Source organism: Semicossyphus pulcher, unplaced genomic scaffold (assembly GCF_022749685.1).
Source record: "Semicossyphus pulcher isolate SPU_LCO1_2020_fin unplaced genomic scaffold, fSemPul1.0.p SCAF_17, whole genome shotgun sequence".
Lineage (NCBI taxonomy): Eukaryota > Metazoa > Chordata > Actinopteri > Labriformes > Labridae > Semicossyphus > Semicossyphus pulcher.
In genome coordinates, this window is record NW_027211681.1 from 20,938,904 (window position 1) to 20,965,333 (window position 26,430).

A 26,430-nucleotide genomic window follows, 5' to 3' on the forward strand; every position below is an offset into this window, starting at 1 on the left:
CAACCACTGTATAAAACCAATCCTTATTGAGATAATCAGTTGTGATGGGCCCGGCTAAGTCAACAACAGCTACAAAGTGTGAATGGAAGGGTTTCAGAAACATCCAGAGGAGCTATAAAACAGACTTTGCAGAAGAGTCTGGTCCAGGCTACTGAACATACTCTGTAGTTTATTTTGAGACATTCGTACACACGCCATCCTGCTGCTGTAAGAACCAGAACAGCAATGTGTCGTAAACAGGGGTAAAGCCCGCGGCAAGCTGTGTGAAGAAAGTACTGGGTGTATTTTTTTTTTTTTAAATATGACCTATCTTTGTGACCTGTTTTTAAGATTTCAATCCTCAATAGGAGCAAACATGCCGGAGCTGAAATCCACAGGGAGAGACAGGAAGTTAGTAAAAAGATACAAACTTAAACAACATGGGAATTGATGACAGTAAGAAAAATACTGAATAAGTTTCAGGGTTTAGATTTGGTAGTTTTCTATTGAGAAGAAACAGGAAGGCAGTCACAAGGATGTGGTCGGATCTGCCTAAGAAATGGTAGAGACGAAACACGTTGCCTTTGTATGTCTCTGTGAAACACTCTGTTTTCTGTCTCTCTAAAGCCCTTTTCACACATTCACCTCTGACAATTTGCAGAAAATTTCTACACAGTCTGCCCCTGACATTTTCCAGAGTTGCCATTTGTCACAGCGGGAGATTTTCAGGACGTGACGTAAAATGTTTGCTGCGGATGTCACAGTGTGATGTTTGTGCTGCCGTTGTCATGACATTGCTTAGTTGTGTGTTTAGTTTATATTCATGGTCTGAAATAATTTGCTGTTTTACTTTGTCGTGTCTCGTGCTGATCTGCTTCCTACCTTTGTCTGTGTTTTCCTGCTTGTTTGTTAATGTGCCCTGCCTTTATTGTTTTCACCTGCGCTTGATGACCCTCACCTTTCTGTATTTAGTCTTTCCCCTGTCTCAGTGCCAGTTTGTCTTCGTCTCTCACCATAAATCTTTGTCTATCCAGTGAAACTTTTGTCAACCCTCATGAAACCTCTTGTCAAACCTTTCTACCCTTGTTACCTGTTTAGATTCCTCGTGGCTCCCTGTGATTTTTGCCTCGTGTTTTTACCTGTTTTTTTGATTGGATTTAAGTTGGACTTGGGTCCGAACCCGACCTGTTACAGGATATTAATGTGTTTTGTGAGTTCACAGTGACATTGACCTTCAACCACCGAAATACAATAATTTAATCCTTTAGTTTGAGGGATGTTTGAAGTAATTCCCTCAAGTTATTCCTGAAAATGGGATGAAGGAATGGAGAGATGGACAATCTCAAAACATAATGGCATATTCCTCACCAAGGTATACGTTTCTGAGAAGAGTTTGCAGCTAAATTTAGGGATTTTTTTGTGAGAAAAAACATTATAAGTTTTAAAAAGTCGGGTCACTGAACACTTTTTGTCTCAAAGCAAAAATGATTCACAGTTTAGACCAAATTAGTTGAGCTGCTAACGATGTGAGGAAAGAGGAGGGTATAGGAAAAGCAGCTGTAACTTGTAACATACCAATGCGTTCAGTTTCACCTGTGCTTCACAGTGTTTCATTTTCAACGTCTCTCCTCTTCGTGCTCCTTCTTGACAAAAATCTGCTTTCATGACAAATTGCTAAAACTTGTGTGTGTGTGTTCTCGCAGTGATATCATCTTATGTTACTCTCAGAGTGTGACAAGTTTGGTCCAGCTGTCAGCTCAAGTTAAAGCTAGAACTTCATGCCGGTCCGTGTATGAAAGTGTGTGTGTGAGTGTGTGTGAAGCAGGATGCTGACGATGCTGAGTCCACTGGGGTACAGACTCTATTAGGCTTTTTAAAAGAGCTGTCATATGCACGCACGCAAACAACACGCACACACACACACACACACACACACTTTCTGCAGGTACAGAACGCTCTTAAACAGTGTCTCCCTCTCTCTCTCCCTGCTGTGGTTTCCTAAGATGGCCGTCATCGCTGTCACGCTGTTGCAGGTCTGTGACTGACCTCTCTTTGATGAAATAAAACCTGACAGATAAAAAAAGGATCAGGACAGCTGGAGAGTCTGTGGGGTTCTAATATCTTGTAGGACACAAATCTTTGTCCATGTCGTCACACCTCTAACAGTCCTAATTTGACGTCTGCCGCATTCACCGTCCTTCTTATTTCCTTACCTTTCTTTTTCCTCTCTCTGTTGAGCAGCTTTCTTCTGCTCTCTACATCTCTTTTCTTCCTCTCTCCTCCTCCTACGCGCGCCCCCTCACCTCTTTTCTCTCGCCGTTTGATCAGCGGAGCAGCATCTCAGCAGGAGTATTTAAGGAAAGAGAAGCTCCCCTGCTTTATTCTCTCTCTCGTAGGCCTCCGTCTTACATCTCTCTGTGCTCTCCTTTCTCACTTTCACAGTCCTTCTTCACTTCTAATTCACACACCGTCTTATCTTTGCTTCCAAGATTCCTCACAAAGTATGATTTAACACAGTAACCACCATGTATATACGTGTGTGTGTGTGTGTTTTAAGTGCAGAGAGGGTACAGTAGTAGTATTTAATTACACAGCAGGAGTGTTGCCTCTGAGTCACTCAAACTAATCTGGCCTGAAGGTGCAGCTCCAGAGACCTGCAGTGTGTTTGTGTAACTTGTGTAGTGTGTCTATGTCTGTAGATGTGAAATGTGTATCTGTGTGTTTAAAGAGTAAATATGTACAAATATTATTATAATTCTTTCATTTTTTTATGTTATGTTCAATAACTCAAAGGTTACTCACAGAATTGTATCAGTAGTGTCGTTTTACAGTTCTACGGAGACCCTGAGGTGCCAAAAGCTGAAAAAGATTGTTTTAATTATCTTGTGGGAACAAGTTGATTATCTTGTATAAACAAGTTATTACCTTGTGAGAACAATTTATTATCTTGTACGCACAAGTTAATTATCTTGTACGCACAAGTTAATTATCTTGTGGGAACAAGTTAATTATCTTGTCCGCTTAAGTTATTATCTTGTGGGAACAACAATTAACTTGTTCCCTTAAGATAATTAACTTGATTATCTTGTGGAAACAAGATAATTATCTTGTACACATAAGTTAATCATCTTGTGGGAACAAGATAATAACTTGTTCCCACAAGTTAACAAAGTTGTTTATGTTGTACGCACAAGTTAACTATCTTGTACTTTTACTTTCAATACTTAAGTACATTTAATATCAGACACTTTAAGACTTTGACTCAAGTAATATTAGAGCAGCTCAGGTACTTCATCCACCACTGGAACTAAACTGGGCTTGATATTCTCTCTAGCTCTCTATTTGCTCAACTCATGAAAGGCTTTGCAGTGACTGAAAGACATTTAACGAAAATATTTTCTAAGTATTGACTAGAACCTATGTCAAACATCCATCCATCCATCCATTATCTATACTGCTTATCCTGTTCAGGGTCATGGGGGGCTGGAGCCGATCCCAGCTATCATTGGGCGAGAGGCGGGGTTACACCCTGGACTGGTCGCCAGTCAATCACAGTCCTGACAGTCACGTTTACACCTACGGGCAATTCTGAGTCACCAATGAACCTAACCAGCATGTCTTTGGACTGTGGTAGGAAGCCACAGTGAACCCAGGCATGCACAAGGAGAACATGCAACATGCAAACAAACTCCCTACGTCGGACTCATGATTCGAACAGGCAACCTTCTAGTTGTGAGGCGGCAGTGGGAACCACCGTGCAGCCCCATGTCAAACGTTTTTAAAGATGTTTCCGTAGATACAGATCCCAAAATTCCCTGAGTCAACAAATAAAACTCTAAATATTGTGAAAATTCAAACACAAGAAAACTCAATTATGTCCATCTCATAGCACAGAAACAAGGAGTCCTGGGGTTAATTGTCTTCTCAGTGTAAACAAGTGCAGCGGCTTCAGTGACATTTAGGATTCTTACACAACGATAGCGTCAGACAGAGTGGAAATAGTTACTCTGAAGCTACTCAAGAAGAAACAGAGCTTTTTACTTTATGTGTTCATATTTTTAGCATTCAACATTTTGTAACCGTCTGCATGTTGTTTGTGGCACACTACAGGAGGCTTTAACGTGTGTATGTACAGTGTGGTATATAAGCAGGTTGTTAGGACTTTGTTTTTCCGGGCTGAATCTCCACATCGAGGCTCAGGAGACGTTACACAAGACAAAAATTGTTCATTGGATGCAACAACCCTTCTCCCCAAGCCTCTGAACGACGCCTGACAGCCTCACACACCTCATCAAGTATTTAATGCAAACTATGTTTCATGCATGGCGGTCTGTGTGTGCTGTACGTCGCTCCTTATGTGTGTGGGAGAGAGAGAGTCTCACACACAAACACACACAGATGAGGCCTCCAGAGTTCAGCTGGCTCTGCCCGTTGCCGAGAGCAGCGAGCCTTTGTGTGGCACTGCACTGTGGATATTGTTAGACGCCAAGGCCGTAAAGAGAGTGAAAGAAAGAGTGAGAAAATAAAGGGCAGAAATTGCGTAATAGTTAGTGACAGCACAGATGTAAAGAGACACATGAACGGATGTAAAGCAGAAGAAATGAATGAAATGTTGCATTAACAGTTTGTTTCATTTAGAGAAAAGATTATTTATGTCGCTTTAAAAGATTTCCTGTCACAATCACAGCAACTGTCTGTGTTTCCGAAGACTGTTAGGGGTCTATTAGGCCTGGCACTGACAGGCTGCTGTGTAGCCAAAGGACATCTCACATTACACAACAAATTCATGCCCCGGTTTCGTCCTGAGTGACAGTTTTGCGTGTCGAGCGCTCACACCAAAGACCAGCGAGTGCAAAAGCAGTGAGGTGACAGAGCTCCATGATGACCTGCTGATCAGTGAATCCTGACTCATCCAGAGGCCGCTGCTTTCTTTAAATCATCATCCGGACAGTTCAGAAAGGACAGACAGTCATTTTTAAAGATCGCTCTGACGTGACCTCGCATGAACCTCCTTACTTAACAGAAATGTTTTGAGGGAAGGACACGAGGAAGCGGTAATGTGAGAAGCTGTTAGGGGTCACAAGGAGAGTTAAGTAGTCGCTAACTGTGTGTTCAGCGAGTGTGCACATTTTCACCCTGTGGTTTAATAGTGGAACCCATTCAGGTTTATCTTCCTCATACAGCTAGAAACCAAACGGCGTCATGTCTGGGTTCATGATATAATCTGAATGTGAGTCAGTTTGGTGAATTTCACCTCCTTCTACAGGAACAACAGGTCTCTGGATCCACTTCACTGCTGCCTCCAGCATCATGAGGTCGACCAGCGCCCAGTTAGCTGAGGCGGTTCATTATTTCTTGGATGGACACCAACTACAGGCATTATGTTTCAGCTGCAGAGCATCTGTCCATCTGTCTCCGCTGAGTGGGAGTTTCACTGTAGGAAGCAAGTCACACATCGGCTGAAATCAGGTATATAAGAGCTTCATGAACCCAAATCAAACACTTTTTTTCTGCAATTTGCAATAAATGTGCCTCGAGGATACCAAATAAACAAGATTATGATGCTGATTTGACAAAGTGGGAATTAATTCTCTGTCTGGTCTTCTTGAAGGACGAGACAATAAAACATTTACATTTACATAATTTGAGTTGCCCAGCACAAATGAACATCATTACATTAATTTGTATGTTTTGCTCCCCAAAAGTTTCAGTCGGAAGACAGTAAAAAGTTTCTTTACCCAACTAAGCACATCCAAGCACAGCCAACAATAATTACTTTTTTTTTTTACGCTTACCTTATTAATAGATTCTATATTCCTTCTAAATATTTATGTTCCCCCGAGGATGAAGCTTAGAATCTTTTGTGCAGCCCTGATTTTTCCTTTAGTTCCACCTTAAAGAGGGGGCACTATGCTGTTTAACATTTTAAGACATATATATAATGTTACAATGTTGGATGTCCAGACTAAACCTGGGTGAAAATTCAAATCTGTAGGTTAAAGTATGTTGGAGTAATCCCCTGCTAAAAAAGTCTCAGTCTGCAGGCTGCTGTGAACGCCAGGTCTCAGACAGACTTTTCCAGACGCTTCACTTTGTGATGTCACAAAGTGGAGGGACTCTATATTTGGGCATCTGCCCGAGACGCAGCAGAACTTCCTGCCCCTGTCACAGTTCAAGGACACGCCCACCTAGCACTCTGCTCAAAGGCTCTGCTCGTCAAGCTGGTTAAGAATGTCTTGGAGAAAGTGTTTCTTTGGCTGTGAAGGAAAGACGTCAGTGTTTACTTTCCCAAAGGACAAGAGCAGCAGACATTTATTTCAAATCAAAAAAGTGAAGTGAACTTTTTGCCGACAACTCTGTAACACGGCCACAAGGTAGGAGGCGTGCCTCAAACACTGAGCTCTGCCCCTCCAGGTTTCGGAGAGCTGACCAATCAGAAGAAAGCAGGCTCTTAGGGGCGGGGTTTCTTAAAGGGACAGAGCTGAGTCATTTCAGGCAGGGGCTGTATGAGGGCCTGAGTTTTTTAACTGTACATTATGCTAAGATACTCCACAGGTATCACAGAGTGAAATATGAATCTTGAAGTTAGCAGAATACCCCACCTTTAAGGCTAAAATGTTGTTTGGATAGAAATATCTTCACAACTGTTGGATGGATTGCCGTGAAAATTGGTGCAGACATTGATTCTCCCCTCAGGATAAATTGCAGTCACTTCGACGATATCCTGATGCTTCATTAGCGTCACTGCTTGTTCAAATTTGTCCTATACTTTGGCACAAACACAAACAGATGTAGGCCTCTTTAAACTGGTAAGATAAAGCTCCTTTATCACGACTAACAGCTCCTGGTTACAGATCTGACAATGGTAAATGGACTGCTCTTATATAGCGCTTTTCTAGTGCACTCAAAGTGCTTTAACACTGCATGTCACATTCACCCTTTCACACTCACATTCACACACTGGCGGCAGAGGCTGCTTCGTAAAGTGCCCAACTGTCAATCAGTCATCACATTCACACACACCAATGGCTATGGCATCGGGTGTCTTGCCCATGTAGACTGAGGGAGCTGGCGATCGAAAGCCGACAACTCTACCACTGAGCCGCAGCCGCCCCATAATGAGATGCATACAAAGCAGAAGAAACCAGGACGTAGGTTGCTGTTATGAGCAGAACAATGAAAACCGTCTCTTTGTCCGACGTGAGAACAAAAGATCTCACCGAGTTTGCACTTCTGGAGGGTCTGCTGATGTGGATTCTTGGGTGTAGGTGTTGATTGGAGCAGTGACCGGACTTAGGCGGCACTCGACACGTATGGTAAAAGTTTCCACAGGTTGTTTTTTGCCACAGTGTGATGAGGACACAGGGGGATCACTTGAAATGTACTCTGCTTGATCGCTATATTTTCCCAGCATTATTTAAGCAGATGCACGGAAGCTCTTCAAAATGGAAAAAACACTTTTCATGCTTCACAAAAACATTCTTTCCCCCGTCGTCTCTTGAATACATTATTGACAGAAACCCATTAATGTCCTTTTCTGTGGCTGCGGTCGATAGAAGTGAATGCCTGCCATTAAAATGACAGGTCAAACGCAGAATGTCAACAGCACATTCACGTGTGATGAAGTGGCAGAGCGGCCGGCCTTCACAGCCTCTCTGATTGCTGAGAGGTGTCTGATTTGCATCGGCCCCTCTGCTGGCCGGGGTTCCTCGTTCCTCTCGCAGCTACAGGTGTCCAGCTGAGCCAGGTGTCAAACCAAATGGCAAACACAATCAGGCGCTCCAGGTGCACCTATAACTCTCATGTCACCTGCTTCTTTATGCTTTCGGCCGCCCACTGCAGGGAAATGTGTTCAAAAGAATTCACATTTCTGCATAGTCGATGCGGATGTCACTAAATGATTACAGTCCCTTTTTGTTTGTGTGCAGCATGAACACATGCACCATTCTTGCCCCCGTGACCACACACAGCTAGCGAACAAAACATTGCATGTCTCGGAGAGGATTCGGATGGCTGGGCCCTAAATGCTGGGTCACATTGTACTCGTACTAAGAAAGTCAGGCAGAAATCTGCTCTCTCTCTGTGTGTCCCAGGAGGAGGAGGAGGAGGAGGGAGGTCTGTAGCTCTTGAGCCAACTGACTTGTTAGCAGAGCTGAAGGGAAGAAGAAGGAGACTGGATAAAGCTTCGGTGGTGACCTGCTCCTCCAACAAATTTCATCGATGTTGGGTCGTGAGGTGCATTCTTTCCACCATGAAGATGATTAAGGTGACATTAAATATCGGATGGATTGTTAAGAAATTGGGTATGCATATTCACAGCGACCACAGGATGAATCTTTGGTCATCTCCGGGCTTTTTTTCTATACCACCTGTCCGATATTAATGACCCATTCCCATTAGACTGAACTCAATCTACCCATCGGCTACAGTCTGACAACGTTATAGCCTCTGGGGACAACCGTGAATATGTCGGGCATTCTAGTTTAGCCAGTGTTTAGCGATAAGGACTTCCTTTCCCGTGCGCTGCATTGTTCACAGTCCAGTTAGTAACCTGAGAAGCGACCGTGTGTTCAGATCAAAAGTGAAGCGAATTTCAGACCTCCAGATATGTCAGCGAAGTCATTTCTTGGTTCATTAAATCACCCGAAGGAGCGCCCGTTCATCTGTTTGTGGTGAGTCTCAGTTTAACTGTAAATAGTATGTTACACAGAGGCTGCACTCTGGCTAACTCCAGCTTTTCTTGTGATTTACTTTAATTAACGGGTCTTAAGTTTGCTGAAATAACATCATGATGCAGATTAGTAACGAGTCAAAGTGAAACTTTCTCAGGTCTGTCCTCGAGAGGAGAAAAAAACTACTTTTAAAATGCTCGCTTGTTAACGGAGGTCACATCAATCATTTGTGATGCATTCGAGGAAGTTGGGAAATCTAAATGCTTTGGCGACACAGCATCATGTGAATTTGTCTCAAGTTGAATTTTAGATCTAGAACGGATTGTTAGCAGCACTTGCTGCAGACGTCTGTTTATAGAGATTAATAAGAAGGTAAATCGTCGTCAGATGATGGTGCATTATGTTCCGCCTGCCTTTCCTCTCCACGTGTACTGTTTTTCCTGCATACACTGCAGCCTGCTGACACGTGATTGGTCAATATTACTCCGACTACGAGTGTACTAAAAAGTGAAACCAGAACACTTCCAGTAACAAAAATGCCCCTGCCTACAGATTCTACATTTCAATACACCATATTCCTCTGTCCTACGAATCAGCCTACATGAGTCTACTTTCTGATATTCCAATTTTTGTCAGCATCCTTTTTAACAGCTTTTTTCATGACTGGTTTTAATCACTGGGTCTGTTTGGTTTGGGTAGAAGGAGACCTCTGTGGATCATTCAGCTTCCTGTTAAAACTTTGTGCACGTTTTGAGACTCGTTGTGTAAGCTTTCCAGCCTGCCTTGCTGTTGCACTGGGTCGCTCTGTGTACAATGATGCAGCTAAAAAGAAAAAGTGCAGATATTTAACTGACAAAATGGGTCTGAGATTACTCAGGGTGGACTGATTATTCAAATCTTCGACTTTTAAGTTGCCCTCTCTTTCCCACCAGCCTGCAAAATGTACATTAGTTAGCATGTAAAGAAACTAAACTAAGACAGTGACCAAGGTTAACATTTTAACCTTCTAAAGGTCAGTGTAATCATAGCTACATTTGCACACTGATGTTAGCATTTGCCGCAAAGCTAAATCCTGAAAGCCTCATTAAGCTGGAAGTGGGTGTTGGATCTTTGTCTTGTTTACGATGAAGATACATTCAGGGCAAAGCGTCAGTGTCAGGAGGGTCCAGGCATTGAATCACCAACCCTTTGACTAACGGCCAGACTGCTCCAACACCTGATAAACAGCCTCCCCGGCGAAGACTGAAGGACAAAGAGAGGATTTATAACAGAAAGTTTTACAAACTGGTGCAGGTAATCTAAGAACAGCTGCAAAGAACGACAGAAATAAAGCTGAGCCTTAAGCTAGAAGTGTCACAGGAACTCTACAAGACAGATCAGCACTCACCTCCATCAGGTCAATACAGCCACCAGCAATGTTGTTGTCTGTCAGGGAAAAATGTTCTGAGTCTCAGCGAGGAAGGAAGTTTGTGTTGCAGCAGACAGGAGCAAATAATGTCTCAGTGATTAAGTAAGAAAGATCTGACGCAGGCTGAGTGCTCCCCACCGGCGGCAGCACACGTTACAGTCAGCATGAAACTCCTCAAACACCTTGGACAGCTCCCGCTCTGCTGACACGTCTACAATCAGCACCACGGACAGAGTCACAGCACAGCAGCCTCTGTGCAGTCCTCTACAGAGGGAAACAAAGTCTAACGTCTTAATGTTCGACTTCTTCAACAGAGTAAGGCTTGGATTATTTTTGTGTGTTTACAGGAACAAAGGCTCATGGGAAAAAAAGTGGGTGAAAAAGTCGCCACAGTTTGAGGATTTGAGCGTAATCCCAGATCGAGTGTATGGTGCCAGTAGGGAACATGCAGTGGTAAGCTTTAAGCTAATGGAAGGAAAACTTTGTCCTTGTGAGCTTCCTACTTGTCTTCTACTACTGGTTCGGCATAAATTAATAAAATTATCTAAGGAATGGAAGGAATGTTCTCTTACTGTGAGCTTTTTGCGTCCATGCGATGCTCTAAAAAAGTAAGTCAGGGCCCCACGATAGCCAACATGGCAGAGCATGGAACAGTCGTTTAAGTGTGTCCAGAGCAAAAGCAGAGTACATTTTTTGAGCAATGAATTTAAAGTGCTAATTTGAAGATCTGTCGTTCTCTATGGCGATAAACAGTAACTGCAGGAGCACACGTCCCAGATATCCAGACAGTGCTGCATGTGTGACGTCCACGGTTGGCTCCGGTTGTAACTCTTGATTTTCCTCGCTGACGGTCGTTTTCCTTTTCAGACTCTTTGCTTCATCTGAGCGTCGAGTTTGTTTCTTTTTCTTTGGATTTTCACTTATTGTTGAAGTTGTATCTGTAGTCATCCATCTTTTCTTTGTTTGTTCAGCCATAGTAGATTACTGTTTACTCGCAACGCTTGCAGAGACCGGAAAAGCAGCCGCTTAGCTCCGCCTACCCTCTCTGGCAGACCAACCACAGCTGGCTGATGGAAAACGCGTCACTAACTGGGCGCCACTTGTGATTTTTTCCGCAAATGTCGCCACAGACACCAAGTCTGTAATACTGCAAATGCAAAGGCTTTCATCAGAGGGCCATAGGCTCAATCACCATTATGTTACCTCATTCGGCGATAGATTAACTTAACAGACGTTTATTTAAATGAAAACCTTCGAGTTTATCACTTTAAAAACAGAGTTTATATATAGAAATTCTTGCAGCTGGACACATTTTTGTCGAGCAACAGGACTCATGCTTATCAGGCGACTCAAATCATGCAAATTGGTGTCATTCCTGCTACTTGAAAAACGCTGATGCTGTGACGTTAAAGCTCATTAGCGTCCGATTTTTCCAGATGTCCTGAGATTGATCAAAAACATCTGTCAGGCCTCCATTCAAAAAAATAAAGCCTTTCAAAAGTTGTTTGCGTGTCCTCCTGCAGTAACTCCTGACCTACCAGTGAAACCGCCTCGAGCAACATGAGGTGAATGTTTGCTTTGTTTTTGCTCTGAACACACACACTGACGCAGCAGCCCGGGCCTTTTCCTGAACCGCTCTCTCTTCCCACAATGCTGTCTCTCTTCATCTGTCACTTTCTAATGAAGGCAAAATGCCTGGGACAAAAAAATAAGCCGTTGATGTTTAAAAAGCAGCAGGGTTCACTACACCAGCATAGATAACTCAATTTTTAAACATCTGTGTGGTTACAACTCCATAATTAATGTCCTCAGTCAACTGTGCAGAAAGGTCGGTTTACTCAACTGAAAAACATGTTTGACGCTGACAAGTACTTTAACAAATCGCTAACTCATTTTTATTTTCTAACTTAAAGAGAACACACAGCGAGGTGTGAGTTTCACTACAAGTCACATACACCTGATCCATTACACAGAGAGTTTCTGTCTTTCTTTAACGGGTTGGTCTGATCTGAGGGTGTTTATAGTTAGTCCATTAGTCATGTGACTTTAAGGACTTCATGTAGACTCTATCTGCTGAGGAACATTGTGTAAAGCAGGGTACACACTACAAGATAATCGGGCCGATTTTGCGCCTGATTCCCCCCTTCCGACAATCGTAAGCAAAGTCCTGATTTTTTGATGTTTCTAAAGATGATCTTGCCAGACGTTCCTGTGGTGTGAGGTGTGTTAAGAGTGATTTTACTCCCCACGAACATGTCACTGTTTACGATCCGTTATCCTGTTGTGTGGGGGGAACCCCAACGACAGCCAAGGACGCAGTCTGTGGAGTGTTACGTGGAACGAAACAAATGCCAATGGGGAAGAAGCTGACTGAAGAAGGAGGCACAACAATCGCAGCGATGGCGACAAAAGCAAACAGAGAATAAAGTAACATGAACAGCCCGTGTTCACGACATCTCCACCACGTTCTTCCTGAATGTTCAGTAAAAAGTCCAAAAACTATCATCGCCAATTCTTCCTGTCCGTCGTCCGCCATGTTTGTTTCCTCTAAAGTCTCGTTTGACCGTGCGATTTTGCGAGACTTCCAGTTGTGAGAGTCGGACTCTGGTTGCTGGTGAATGTATCTGTTGGTGTGTGGTGTGCTGTCTCGTTGCTCTCCACACACTACAGGAGCAAAACTGTTCAATCTATGATGATATAGCGTCATGTGTGGGGTCTCATTTTCATCATCTGTTAAGATTTGAATAATCAGCAGCTAGCTGACCTTGTATGAAAGCGGTTTTGTGAAAGGTTGTTTCTAAGATGAATAATCCACCTTCTATGGTAAGATCTTTATATATTTACTCTAAATAAATAAATAAAAAAAGTTACTCCTGAAATTTCAAGGTATTAAAACTTTGATTCGAGCCGGGCTAGCTGCTTCCATGCTATGCTAAGCTAATGCAGTCGCCTCCTGCCTCCATCTATGTACTCAAAGGGGAGCCCCATCGATTTCACACATCAAAGTTTGTTTACAGGTTGAAGAGAACTACGGAGCGTTCAAAGAGCCGTGCAGAGACTTTTGTAGCTCCAGAGGGGGTGTGTGAAGTCCGTTCGTCGTCTCTGCTAGAGGCTACATTAGCTGCTACTAGCATAGCGCTTCAGCATCTTCAAGCAAACAGCCAGCCGAACAGCTGCACCGCGGGCATTTTGAGTCTGACTCTGTTATATGAGTGCAGGGCTAGATATGAGTAGTATTCTTCAAAAGTCCAGGGATGAGAGTTGTGTCAATCTTCGCATGCAGCTCGTAGCAAGAAAGATAATTAATCAAAGAGACAAATTATTCTATTAAGATATGTTATTCTTGCCAGGGTTTAAAATAAGTCCATCCATCCATTATCTATTTACATTACATTACCACTTAAACTGTTCAGGGGCGCCAGGGGGCTGGAGCCTATCCCTGCTGTCATTGGGCGAGAGGCGGGGCACGCCCTGGACTGATCGGCTGTCAATCACAGGGCTGACACATAGAGACAGACAACCTTTCACACTCACACTTTTATGCCTTTATTAGGATAGGAGGACAGTGGATAGTGTTGGAAACGGGGGGATGACAGGCAGGGCATGAGTTGAACCCGGGGCCGCCGCATCGAGGACTATAGCCTCTGTACATGGGCCGCAGATTTCCAAATAGCACTTCAGAGTCACCAATGAACCTAACAAGCATGTCTTTGGACTGTGGTAGGAAGTCGGAGTAATGCATGGGTTCCCTCCATGTACTCCGGCTTCCCCCTAAATTCCCCGTAGGTGTGAGTGTAAGCGCGAAAGTTTGTCTGTCTCTTCGTGTCAGCCCTGTGATTGACTGGCGACCAGTCCAGGGTGTAACCCCGCCTCTCGCCCAATGACAGCTGGGATCAGCTACAGCCCCCCGCGACCCTTAACAGGTTAAACGGTATAATGGATGGATAGATTACACATACCTGCGCCTTCACTGCCTTCTCATACAAAAAATAGACCCTAAAATAAGTCATTTCAATATTGATTTTAAGTGTCTGACTGGAGTCGGCCTATTAATGATGATATCAGTGTTCATTGTGTTGCTTTGTTGGCATCATGACATCGCTTTCCATCCACATCTTGTACTTCCTGTATCATATTTGACAGTTTCAGACCTGTCTGTGATTTAACGTGAAATAAACTCTCGTCCTTTCTCGTCTGGAAAAACTTTGATGAGAAGTGACAGAGAGATTTACCTTCTCCGGGCTGCAAATTATTCTCACATCTTTGATTTCTTTTTATTTGCCAGCAGACGACGGGGAAGACAAAACATTACCGCTGAGGGACTCGCTGATGCCTCACAAGGTCGCGAACGTTGTGAAAAAGGAGACTTTGCAGGGAATGAAGCTGGCGGTAATTTATAGGCGGAGTTCTGACAAACTGTGACCAGGAAGTAATGAGAAAAGCTACAAGATTAAAAATTAATGCCTTCTTTTACAAGAGTAATGACTAATATATTACTTTTTCATGGATGCCAAACTCGATACTTTAAAAAACATTAAACGAGAAACAAAGTAAAAGTGGAGCTTCTGAATATGAGAGCGAGGTTTCATAAGTAATCATTCATTTCAGTCACACAAGCACAATCTGTCCTCATTTGTCATGAGAGGTTATGGACGGGGGAGGGGAGGAGGGTGATGCTGAGGGGACGATGCCCAGCGGTGAACACTTTCCCCCCGGAGAGATCTGAGTGCCTCGCTCCCTCTCTCTCTCTCTCTCGCGTCTGGAGCTTCATCATTTATAGAGGAGACAAAATAAAACAAACACAACAAAACGGCATGAAGCTCTCACATTTTACCCTCCCTCACACGTGGAGAGCCGCGCTGGAGATGCACACGGAGCAGAGTTTGTCCAACTCCTTGTTTCCTGCCTCCCGGCATCCTTCAGCGAGCAGCAGTCAGGTGGAAAACCTCTATTAGAAACACAACAATGCTACACACCGCGCGTGTGTGTGCGTGCGTCAGGCTGGATGTAACATTAATGGTGTGATTAGCCCGGTTATTAAAGCTAAATTTACTCTAAATGTTCCGCGTCTATTTCTGCACCTGGAAGTACCCTGATTAGCATACAGATATTAGCATAAGCATGGCCCGGCAGAGACAGAGGGGGAGAGAGAGATAGAGAAAGAAAAGGATAGAGAGTAAAAGAGAGAGAAAGAGGAATAGAGAGAGGGAAATAGAGAAAGAAAAAGAGAGAGTGGAAGAGAGAGAGAAAGAGAGAGGTGGGAAGAGAGAGAGAAAGAGAGAGGTGGGAAGAGAGAGAGAGGGAAGGAAAGGTAGAGAAAGAAAACGATAGAGAGTAAAAGAGAGAGAAAATGAAATAGAGAAAAAAGAGAGAGCGGAAGAGAGCGCGAGTGACAGAAAAAGAGAGTGAGAGATAAAAACAGAGAGCTAGAAAGAGAGAGGTGGGAAGAGAGAGAGAAGGAAGGAAAGGGAGTGAAAGATAGAGAAAGAAAAGGATAGAGAGTAAAAGAGAGAGAAAGAGAAATACAGAAAAAAGAGAGAGCAAGTGACAGAAACAGAGAGTGAGAGATAAAAACAGAGAGCTGGAAAGAGAGAGGGGGTGATGAGAGATAGAGGGAGGGAAAGAGAGAGAAAGACAAAGGGACAGAGAAAGAAAGAGGGGGAAGAGAGATAGGACAATAACGAGAGACAAGTAGAAAGAGAGACAGAGGGAAAAAGATAGAAAGAACAAGAAATAGAGAGAAAGAAAGAGAGAAATAGAGAAAGGGAAATAGAGATAAGAGAGAGAAAGAGGGAAATAGATAACGAGAGAAAGACAGCGGGTGAGCGAGACAAAGGGAAAGAGAAAGAAAGAAAAAAAAACTGACAGAAAGAGAGAAGGTGAGAAAGAGACAGTGAAAAACAGAAAGAGAGAGAAGGAGAAAAGAAAGAGGGTGAAAAGAGAGATACAAAGAGATACAGAGAGAGAGAGAGAGAGAGAGAGAGACGTAGACAGAAAGAGAGAGAGAAAAAGAAAGAGAGAGAGTGTGAGAGAGAGAGGAGGTGAGGAAGGAGTAGTTGTCATCAGTCACGCATGACAACTCTCCGCTGTGTGCTTGTGAGAGATTTGTAGCTCTCTACCAGGGAAGCCATGTTGCTTTTGTTGCTCAAACTGAGCTGACGGACAGAGACTGTGCTGTCAATCAAACATCATCTGTCAGCGTTCAAAGCCAGCACAGAGTCCACTTCAGAGCGCTGAGAGGAGCCGTTTAGCCGGGGTATCAAAGCAGGACAGCAGTGATTTAATCTTGCAGGGGGATCGACTAAAGAAAGAGCAACACGATGGATCTGCCTGTAAAATCTTGGTGACATCACTAAGGATCATGGCTCTGGTTTAACTGGTCGTTTTCGCTGGTTTCGGCTCCACCATTACTTGATTAGATTTAGAAATAGTTATGTTTAGAAAATTAACTCAACATTGAAGATGGGCTTCACATGGGACATAAAGCCCAGGACGTGAGCCTCGGCCTCCTGAGGAAACCAACCTTTCACGTGGGACAGTAAGCCCGCTCTCCTGAGGACATGAACCCTGGTCTCCTGGGTGACAGTGCAGTGTTTCTGCTCTTTCCATCACATCACGTGACTTTCCTCGAGCAGGAAGGCAAAGGGGCAGTTGCTCCTGGCTTTTTGTATTTATAGCTTTACAGTGGAGTGAGCTAAAAGCCTCATACAGACGCTACAGAGAGTATTGTGACTTTGTAAAAGGGGCGTAGAAAGCGCTAGCGTCTGGCAACAGGGAGCTTAAAGGTCAAATGAACTGAATGTCACGTGTAAAATTAGTTACAGGAGCAGTTCGCCCCTGGAAAAAGCCTCTGACAGTCAAAGCTGGTGTTATATATAATCAATAGAAGCAATAATATTTGAAATTGGCGCCATAGCTGTGGAGAACGTTGTACAAACAGCTCGTGGTTTCGCCCATTCTACATTCCTACAACACCCAGCATGCATTGCGCCCCCCCCCCCCTCTGAAAGGAAGGGCCCAGCGAGAGACGCTGGAGTGAAATACTAGAAAAATCTAAAAAGTGTAAAAAATCTTCAGTCTACATTTCAAACCTGACGAGTTTGAACGAGACGTGACATCAGAGGCGGGCGTCCTAGACTGAGGAAGTGAAGTTTAGCGAGCTCCCTGGCCTCTGCCGGATGAGGCGTTCTATGTAGTCTGACAAAGGTTTTCCAGGGCCCATTGGAGAAGCGGATAGCGTCCTCCAAAGGCACAGAGCGACCGACCATAATGGCATTAGCTCCCCATAACAGCATGACAGGACTGAGGTTGAAAATCGCTGGACTGGCCCTTTAAATAACTTCTAAACATTCACATCTGCAGACATGTTGGCTTGTTACCTTGTTAGGCACTTTGTAAGATGTGATTACTCAGTGTTGTATCCTTTGTATTTGTGCAAAACATGGATGACGATACATGTGGGAGTGGAGGATTCAGAGTTGTTTAAAAGCACTTAAAATGGAGTACCTGCAACAGCAAACAGACAAAGTTAGAAACTAGCTGATGAACAACAAAGTGGAGCACAAGAGCCAAATATGTCCCCGTGGAGTTGGCAGAGACAAAACCATAAAAGATGAAAGCAGAGAGAATGTTGGACAAACTTTCATCGGACGGCCAGAAACACGACTCTAACTGAATGTTAATCGCGCTCTGCGTCTGCTGCTTATTAGAAAAGGAGATAACTCAAACTTAATCAGATAAAGCTGCAGTAAAATGTCGTTCAATAAGGCAATCAAAATGTTACTGCATTGGCTCATGTGTTCAGCCAGTCAGCTTCCTTACTTCCTGACCCATAACTCATGTCGGAGTATATGTCAGAACTAATATTCTTAATGAGATTCGGTGGACTTAAACATTCCCAGTTGTTGCCGTAGGAACAAAAGAAAAAGGTGGTGGGATCTTCCAACTGTGCTTACAAATATAAAAAAGTTCTGTGTACGTATGTTACCCTAAGTGTTTGTAAGAAGTGGACGCAGCCTGCCAGTCTGAGAAGTCAATGTGAAGTAACTTATACCTGCATTCTTTTTCATGGCCAGCAGGGGGCCAGATGTCAGACTGAATATTAGCCTACTTCTCACTTGATTGATTACCTCAGTAAACATTTTCCTCATGAGTTAATGGTCTCAATCACTAGTTTCATCATGATGTTTATTTTATGAACTATGCTTTCATTTTGAGTAAATTAGACGATAAAGCAGGGTATACTTTAGGCAGTGGGTAGCTATCTTGTGACTGACACGTTGTTAACACTGTGATCTGAAAAATGTCTCATTCAGTGCTTGTTTGGACGAAATAAAACTCCTTTGGCTGTTCATTTTTCACTTTGGTAAAAGCCAGTGTTCTGCTAGCCAAGATAAGCATCCCAAATGATATGTTCAGCTGTGTCTTCCATTCGGGGGCTGCATCCTTTGAACGACGCGGTCTACGGAGGATGAATCATTTGTAGCCTGTGTAGACGCTAAGGCCGAACTGAAATGGGACTGTCTGGTCCACAGAGGATTTCCTGTTTGCGTCCTTAACTTTGCGTCACCAAATGCGGCTCCTGACACCTAGCAACAGGTAGCTAGCTGGCTAACTAGCTAACATAACTAAGTTCACGTAAACTATTATAATTTGTTTCAAGGCCCCTTTTGTTGTTATCCTTAATATTTGTATCACTAGCTATTGGATTGAGTTGAAACCCTAAATACACTTTCAAAGTAAGTATTCCTCAGACGTTTCAGAGTCCGCCATCTTGTTTGAATTTGTGAATCTTGGGATGCACCCGGTGGATTCTACGCGGCCGGGGAAAAGGAGGACGCATTTGTTGGCCGCGTATGAAGGAGCCTTTGACGCGCTCTTGTGACGTAATCGTCCTTCAAATACGGCCTGCAAAGGATGCAGCCCTTGTAATGGGACACAGCTACAGTTACTTGACGCCCATGCTAACCAAGCTAGCATTAGCATAAGCTGATCATTTTAAACCCTCGCTTCTCCCCAGCTCCACCCTCTTATCCATATACAGTCACTTTTGGATCAATTAAAGTAAGATAACGACGCTAGAATGGTACTCCACAAACCAAGAGGTGACTCCACGGTGGCTACGTCGACTTCTTATAAAAGTTTATGGTCTTAGTAGCTAAATAAAAAAGGACTAGCTTAAAAAAAAGACAGTTGAGACTCTGGGTTTAAGGTTGGGCTGTCATTCAAATATCATCTGTCAATATTTAGTTTAACCTGCAGAAAGTTCACCATGAGATCAGAGAGAAGGAGCCACGTTTTCCTGATTCAGTCGCCCAGAACAAAACGTCTTCTTTGACTTTATATCAGCCCTGAAAGCAGAATCAAAACCGCCCGTCCTTCCCGACCCGCTTACCCTGCTGGATGGATGACTTTGACGGTAAAACGCTGTCAATTCCCATCAAATCAGAGTGAACATTGACTTACACACACACACACACACCCACACACACACACACACACACACACACCCACACCCAGATGCTTGAATGTCAACATGTTGAGAAATATTGAAACCCTATTTTTTCCTTTTTCCTCAAGCTCATGATATCCAGGGAAATTGTAAAAAAAACCATGTTGACGCTGATCACAAGCTGACACACACACACACACACATGCACTGACACTCTTACACAAAGTGAGTGCTGACCGCTGGAGGCTGAGAATAGATGTTCCAAGTTGGATGCAGTTGATGTAACTATTATTTCTCCTCTCTTTCTGCTCTACTCTCCCCTGGTTCATGTTACACCTCTCTCTCGTCTTCTCTCCCTCCTCCTCCTCTTCCTCTGCTGCTGCTGCTCTCTCATTCCTCTCTATTCATCTCCTCTCTTTCTCACTCTTCTTCCTCCCCTTTCCTCCCCTCTGACTAGGCTCAACTCACTCCAGTATTTTTAGTATTTGTGAGTAGGCGTCGCCAGGTCCTTATGAATTTTCATGGGTTTGTTTAGTGTGTAGGCTGACACGCTGCTCTCTCCCTCTCTCTCTTTCTTTCTATCTCGCTCTCTCACAATCACAACAGTTTAGGAACACAAGTGTACATGCAAACACACACACGTGTTAAGTGTGTAGGCTGACTGTTGGTTAATGAGGATGTTTGAAGTCTTGGGGAGAGCCAACACGGCCTACAGCAGGCCTGTCAAAATCAGCGCTATCACCCTCGTCGTCCTCCATCATCCTCTGCTCCGTCAGTTCGTCTCTCTCTGACTCTTGTTTTTCTCTGAACCCGCCTCCAGCCGCCGGGTTGCTCTTAATCCAGGAAATTAATTATGCTACTTTATCAACTCAATCTCACTCCCTTACAGCCTGGCTATACATGCTTGAGCATCCTATCTGATGAGTGTGTAGCCTCAGGATTACCTCAGAAACATACACATGTATGTGTAATATGCATTAAGGGTTGTGTGTTACTTCAGGGGTACAAGGAACACGCTTTCCGCTCCTGTTTGTGTTACAGTAATTACTCTGCAGCCTGACATGTGGGGCGGCTCAATTCTCTTAATTAAATAAGAAGCGCAGGTTCGCGTCTGACTGAGTGTTGTTTCTCTCTCCATTAGCTATGAGCATATGGATCATGTCAGGAAGAATTAGGCCGCTGTGGTCCTCACGCCCCGTCTCGGAGGAAGCACACACACAGACAGGGACGTGCATACATATATGCATACGATAACACACACTGCGTCGACCTGTGCAGACGCTCTGTGGACTGTTTTGTGACATTTCAAAGAAAGTCTGGACGGCTGCAGCGGGACTCCTCACATCTTTGTTCTGCTTCCTTCTTCTCCTCTGGCTGCAGCTGGTGTATGGCTTGTGACAGATCCTCCAGCCTCACTGTGTGTGTAGTGATTTGCAGCATGCTTACGCGTGTATGTCTGAGAGTGTGTGTCTGTCTGTGTTCTCCTCTCTGCTCCCCTCTCCTGTCCCACTTCAGCCCAGATTAGAGCGTCCGTCTCCTGAGGGAGACAAAAATATAAAAATAAAGTTTTTTTTACCAGAACACTGATCTAAACACACACGCACGTTTATACACACACGCACGCACACATGTTAAGGGTGCATTACGAAAGCCTAGTGAGTGGGGCAGAGAGCTCTTTTACAGCAGAATCCCAAATAAACCTTTTACTGTGGGTATTCAGCAAACTGCAGAGTGACAGACAGACAGACAGATACTTTCTAATGAGACAGACTTTGGTTAAAGTTATATTACATGGCTTTTACAGCTCAATAAAGACGGGGTGTGAGCTAAGCTACGCTAGCAGCTGGCTAGCTAGACTAGAAAAGGGGGAACTGCTAGCCTGGCTCTGTGCAAAGGTGACTAAATCCACATACAGTATTTATAAAATCAGACTACAGGAGCTTTAAAATCATACCCAATCCCACGTGATCCCCTGGGGAAGTAGATGTCATTAAAACTGAGACTGAGGGTGAGACTGTACCTGTTTGTTTCCCATCAACAGTAGCATGCTAGCTGCCGTTAGCCTCAGGGCTAGACTTGTTTGCTGTTGCTCAGAAACACCATCAGCGGCTCCGTCTCCTTGTAGACGTCTCTCTTATTGGCTGCGGTGGTCCTGCTCTGAAAGCACCGACATAAGCATCGAGAATTAGAGTCCTAAATATCAAACATGTTATCGGGACAGAGCTGGCGGGTCTGCGAGCTGTTCAGGAGGTTTACGAAGAACCAAAACTGTCTTTATAAAACGGATCTACAAAGGATTAATAATGCTTTTGTTAAAGGTAGATATAGATGCATGGATAAATCAACAAGACCCAGACAAGTAGAAAAATGTAACCTTTACTTATTTACAGATTGTACAGAGGTACTGAGTGACAAGGTAGTATTTACAACACAACTAGTAGCTTAGAAACCCCTGAACTTATACACAAGTGAGATACACAGCAGGGAGACCCACAGGACTACACACCAACACTCCTTCCACCCAGTGCTGTGTTTAACATGTGCACACCTGGGCCACACGGAGGACCGCGCTGAGCCTGGGAGCGTTTCCCACATGTTCCTCGACGGCGGCTGGCGTTGTGCAGGAGCCAGCTGGGTGCCATATTTGTGACATCACAGGTTGGGAGCCGTTTTTTTTAAGAATCAAGGGCTCGAGTCAGACGAGTCGCGCTAACCGATTCGGAGGAGGGGGGGGACGTTGGTGCGTGTAGCCCTGGGGGTCAACTCAGGGAGAACTCAGGTGTTGCAGCAAAATAGGTACCACCAGAAACACAAGCACGTCATGCAGTTTTAAAAAAAAATCATAGAAATCAAACAAAAGGCCGGTGTAAAAATCTCTGTGATGGTGGACAGAACCAAACTCATTCTACACGCTCTCGTAACCACGACAGTACAGACGCAACATGTGTGTGTGCATGTGTGTGCGTGTGTGTGCGAGTAACTGTATTTGTGTTTCATGAGTAAGAGCCGGGTCAAATGTTATGTGTGGGACGAAGGGAAGAGAGAACAGAAAAGAACACACACACACGCACACACACACAACAAACAAGCTCTCGATACAGAATTCATCCTCTGTCTTATATAAATGCCTGCCTGGTGTAAAACACACACGCACACACACGCACACACAGGAACACACTCGCTCGCTCTCAGAGGTGAAACAGCACAGACTCGTAGTGGAAGAGAACCATGTGGGTGGGAGGGGGTTTGTTTTAACCACACAGGCTGGACTATCATTATTCATTGAATGCGATTCCAGCTACGTGTTGCTAGTTAGCTAGTTAGCCGATCGGGTCTGTTTAACCAGCAGTGAGGACTGTACAGTGAGGTCCCAACCAACAACACATCAGAGGGAGGGGGGAGGGGGGAGGGGGGGGGGGAGAAAAAAATCACAAGAATCTAAAACATGCCAGTCTTTTTTTTTTTTTCTAAAGAAGCAGAATCAAAAGCCACGTTGTTATTGAAATGAACTCAACACTTAATACCATTCAAATCAAACAAATGAAATCAGTTTCTAACATTTAAAACAAAGATTTCTCTGTACAGAAGTATAATATTGCAACCTGATAATTGTGCATATAACTCACACACCAAACCAAAAGAGGGGCAGTGATCACCGTTCAAAGGTGCGTTTTTTTGTTCAAACTGTCTTGCATTCTTTGCAGCCAATATATATAGATATATATATGTGTGTGTGTGTGTGTGTGTGTGTTTGTGTGAGAGAGAGAGTAGAGAGAAAGAGAATAGAGACAGACGCTCAGCTAATGGGATATCAAGTCCTTTTTCCATCCAAATCCTTGTGCTCAAAAATCAATGCCCTTACTCAGTAGATTATGGATTTCTAGCACACTCATACACACATTGCCAGCTCGTCGAGTGTGTGCATGTGCGTGTGCGTGTGTGTGCGTGTGTGTGTTTGAGTGAGTGTTGCCTCTGTAATAGCGAGTCACTTTGCACACTCTCTGCCTCGCCACGTGACTCTGCTGAAACACAGCGCCGTGTTCTCGCCAAACAGAGAGCCACACAAGTGGCAGCTACTCTGACGCCCGTCCAGGAGTTTGAATCCGATGAGTAAATTTGCAAAGAGAGTGATGCACACAGCCGCTAAATTCACTACAGGAACATTAAAACGGGCCTTTTGTTCTACATCGAAAGTTATTAGAAAAAAGTACTGAATCCTACGAAAGAGCCGGTGTCGAGTTTGATGAAATCTTACGACTACTGATAATAATTGATTTCCATAAGACATGTTGAGTTTTTAAACACCACGACTGAACTTTTATTCTTCTGATATTCAATCTACGCAATAGAAGGAAGCAGGGAAGGGAGCAAAAAGACGGAGGAGCAATTAAGAGAATCAACGGAAGCGGATGGCGGGAGGGAAGGCTCTAAAAGGAGGGATGAGCACAGTCAATGTTATAGAAAAGAAGAGAGAAGATTAAGAGTTGCTGTTGTGTATACTGTATGATGCTTGTACCCATTATCTAACACTGTAAAACTTCTGACCTCACAATGGAAAATAACAGAAGTGTGCCCGTAACGGTGCCCTAAAACCCAATGTCAAAGAGAAATAAGAGGAAAAGAAAACATCTATCCAGCGAATGATCGAGAATATTCATATTTTTCAGTATAAAAGTGTTTTTGGTCAAACGTCTGTGTTAGGTGGCAGGGTATAAAATCTACAAAGTGCACAAAGAGGAAGCCATCTCATAGCTTCGACACACACACACCCACCCTAAACTAATATCCTAGACTACTGCGTATGTGTGTGTGTATGTGCATAAATGTGTGTTTGAGTGTGTGCATATATGACCCTGTATAGGAGTTTAACTGTAACACAGGGCAGTAGGAAGCATGCAGTATGACCTGAAGGCTAGCTAAGAGAGGAAGCAAGGATGCTATACTGTACGTCTTCTAGATCTAGAAACACTAGAACACACACTCTCTTCCTGATACCGGCGGCCATGTTTGGTCCACTTTTTGGAATGTTCAATTATCTGACATCAACGATTACAAACAGTCGCTAGTTTATTCTACTCCCCCCCGCTAAGATCAGACACAGTGTGCATGTGTGTGTTCGAGTGTTTGTACATCTGCGGGCAGGAGCTGAAACACTTCTCAGACCTGTAGCCAGACCAGCTGCCCGCCTCCAAGTCTGGATTATTACAAAGATAGATCCATTCAAGTCAAGGATTACTCTAGTGTAGTTTACTACTCTTTAAGCCATGCTGGCAGTGCAGTTTGGAGGCTCAGACAACATACGGGTTGACTGCAGAAATCATAGTGCAACAGGAGAGTCCTGGAGAGGGGCGCGTGTGTTTTAAGGTGATACCTGTGTGTGTGTGTGTGGGTGTGTGATCTCAGAAAGAAAGGGGTTTCCTGTGTCCCCTTCTTCTCCAAGAGGCTGGTGAGAGGGCGGGACAAGTCGGCTCGTCTTCCAAACACACTTTTATATCTTCTATCCGACCCCACTGTCGGTGTAAAGACTCCGTGTACAGTGTCCCCTTTATTCCACCGGGAATTCAATCTGTCTTGTCAGACGTATTGTCAGTTTGTGCCTCGTTGCCCACAGCTTGAGGCTACAACACACACTGACACGCACACACACTCTTCATCCTGGATTGTGCCTGCAGGTGTCCCTGTGGCCCCAACCCTGCCCCACAGAGGGTGTGGAAAAGAAACAATGATTTATTTACTCAGCATCTTAACCTTTAAGTCCGGAGCACACCTTCTCGCCTTTCACCTGTGTGTGTGTCTGTGTGTGTGTGTGTGCTTAGAATCAGAGCTGCCTGGTCCGGTCACACACACCTCTGTCTTGCATGCGTGTGTGTTAGTGTGTTTCGGTGAGAGACAGGGTGTTGCGGTGACTCTCAGACGTCAGACTCGATGCTGGGCATGCGGCGGTAGAGCCGGGGCCGGTTGCCGCCCGCGCTCGAGGCTCGGGGCGCTGTCACATAGCTCATTGGCTGAGAGGCAGCAGGTGGGACCATGTAGGCCACCACGGGGGGCTCCTGCTGAGGGTAGAACACCTGTTGGTCGATATGGCCGCCAAGCTGACTGTTGTGATGGCTGCCATGGTTACCCAGGGTAAGAGACAGCGGCATCCGCTGCTTATAGAGCTCGTGGGCGGAATTTCTCTGAGGCATGCGAGTGACAGCCTGTGGGGAGGGGTCTCGCTGTGTCGTTCCAGGGGCTGACTGGAGGAAAGGGTTGTGCGAGGGGCGGTCAGGGAAGAGGCTCTTTGAGCGGCGGGGGAGCGGCAACGGGGTGTCCAGGCTGTGGTGGTGAGAGGGTGAGGGAGAGGGGGGGCTGCGGCTGCTGAACGGACGATCAGAGCGCATGGTGAGAACGTTAGCATAAGCCCCCTCGTCCAGGGTCATCTCCCGATCCCGATCCCTGTCAGGTAGGCTCAGCCCCCGCAGGTGGGTGTGCTGCTGAGGCGACCGCTCGGGAACGCCATCCGGAAGCACGTTCTCGTAGGAGTGCTGACGACTCAGCTGGAGGTGCGGGGCCGACGTGGGGGTGGGGAGCGGAGATGGGGAGGAAGGGGAGGGCTCGAAGTGGCTGACCAGCCCGTCCCCTTCGCCCACCAGGCCCAACTCGCTCTGGGGCAGGTAGTGTGTAAACATGTCCCCGCTGTGTGGGTGCGTGTGTGCGTGGGAGTAGTGTGAGTGCAGGTGGTCTTCGCTGATGTCGTACAGGTTTCCCAGGTGGGCGCAGGCGTCGCAGCGCGCCTGCGGTGAGCGGACGGTGTAGAGGCCGGAGTAGCCGCTGAGCTTGGTGAGGCAGGAGCGACAGTGGCCGGGCCGGATGCCTTGTGTCCCCTGCGCTGCAGCTGGAGCATCGAATGAACCTCCAGTTTTGTCTTTGACACTGAAGAG

At 44.9% G+C, this 26,430-nt stretch overlaps 1 protein-coding gene across 2 annotated transcripts in view; it reads right to left on the reverse strand.

Annotated features, from left to right (window-relative positions):
- Nucleotides 1–21,870: 21,870 nt before the first annotated feature.
- The window catches only part of grin2ab (glutamate receptor, ionotropic, N-methyl D-aspartate 2A, b), a 119,200-nt gene continuing 114,640 nt past the window's right edge, over nucleotides 21,871–26,430 (reverse strand). For both annotated transcript variants that reach the window (XM_069665312.1, XM_069665311.1), the window contains one exon: nucleotides 21,871–26,422. In XM_069665312.1, coding sequence (XP_069521413.1) covers nucleotides 25,420–26,422 — 1,003 coding nt within the window. In that variant the 3' untranslated portion in view covers nucleotides 21,871–25,419. The remainder of the gene's footprint in view (nucleotides 26,423–26,430) is intronic.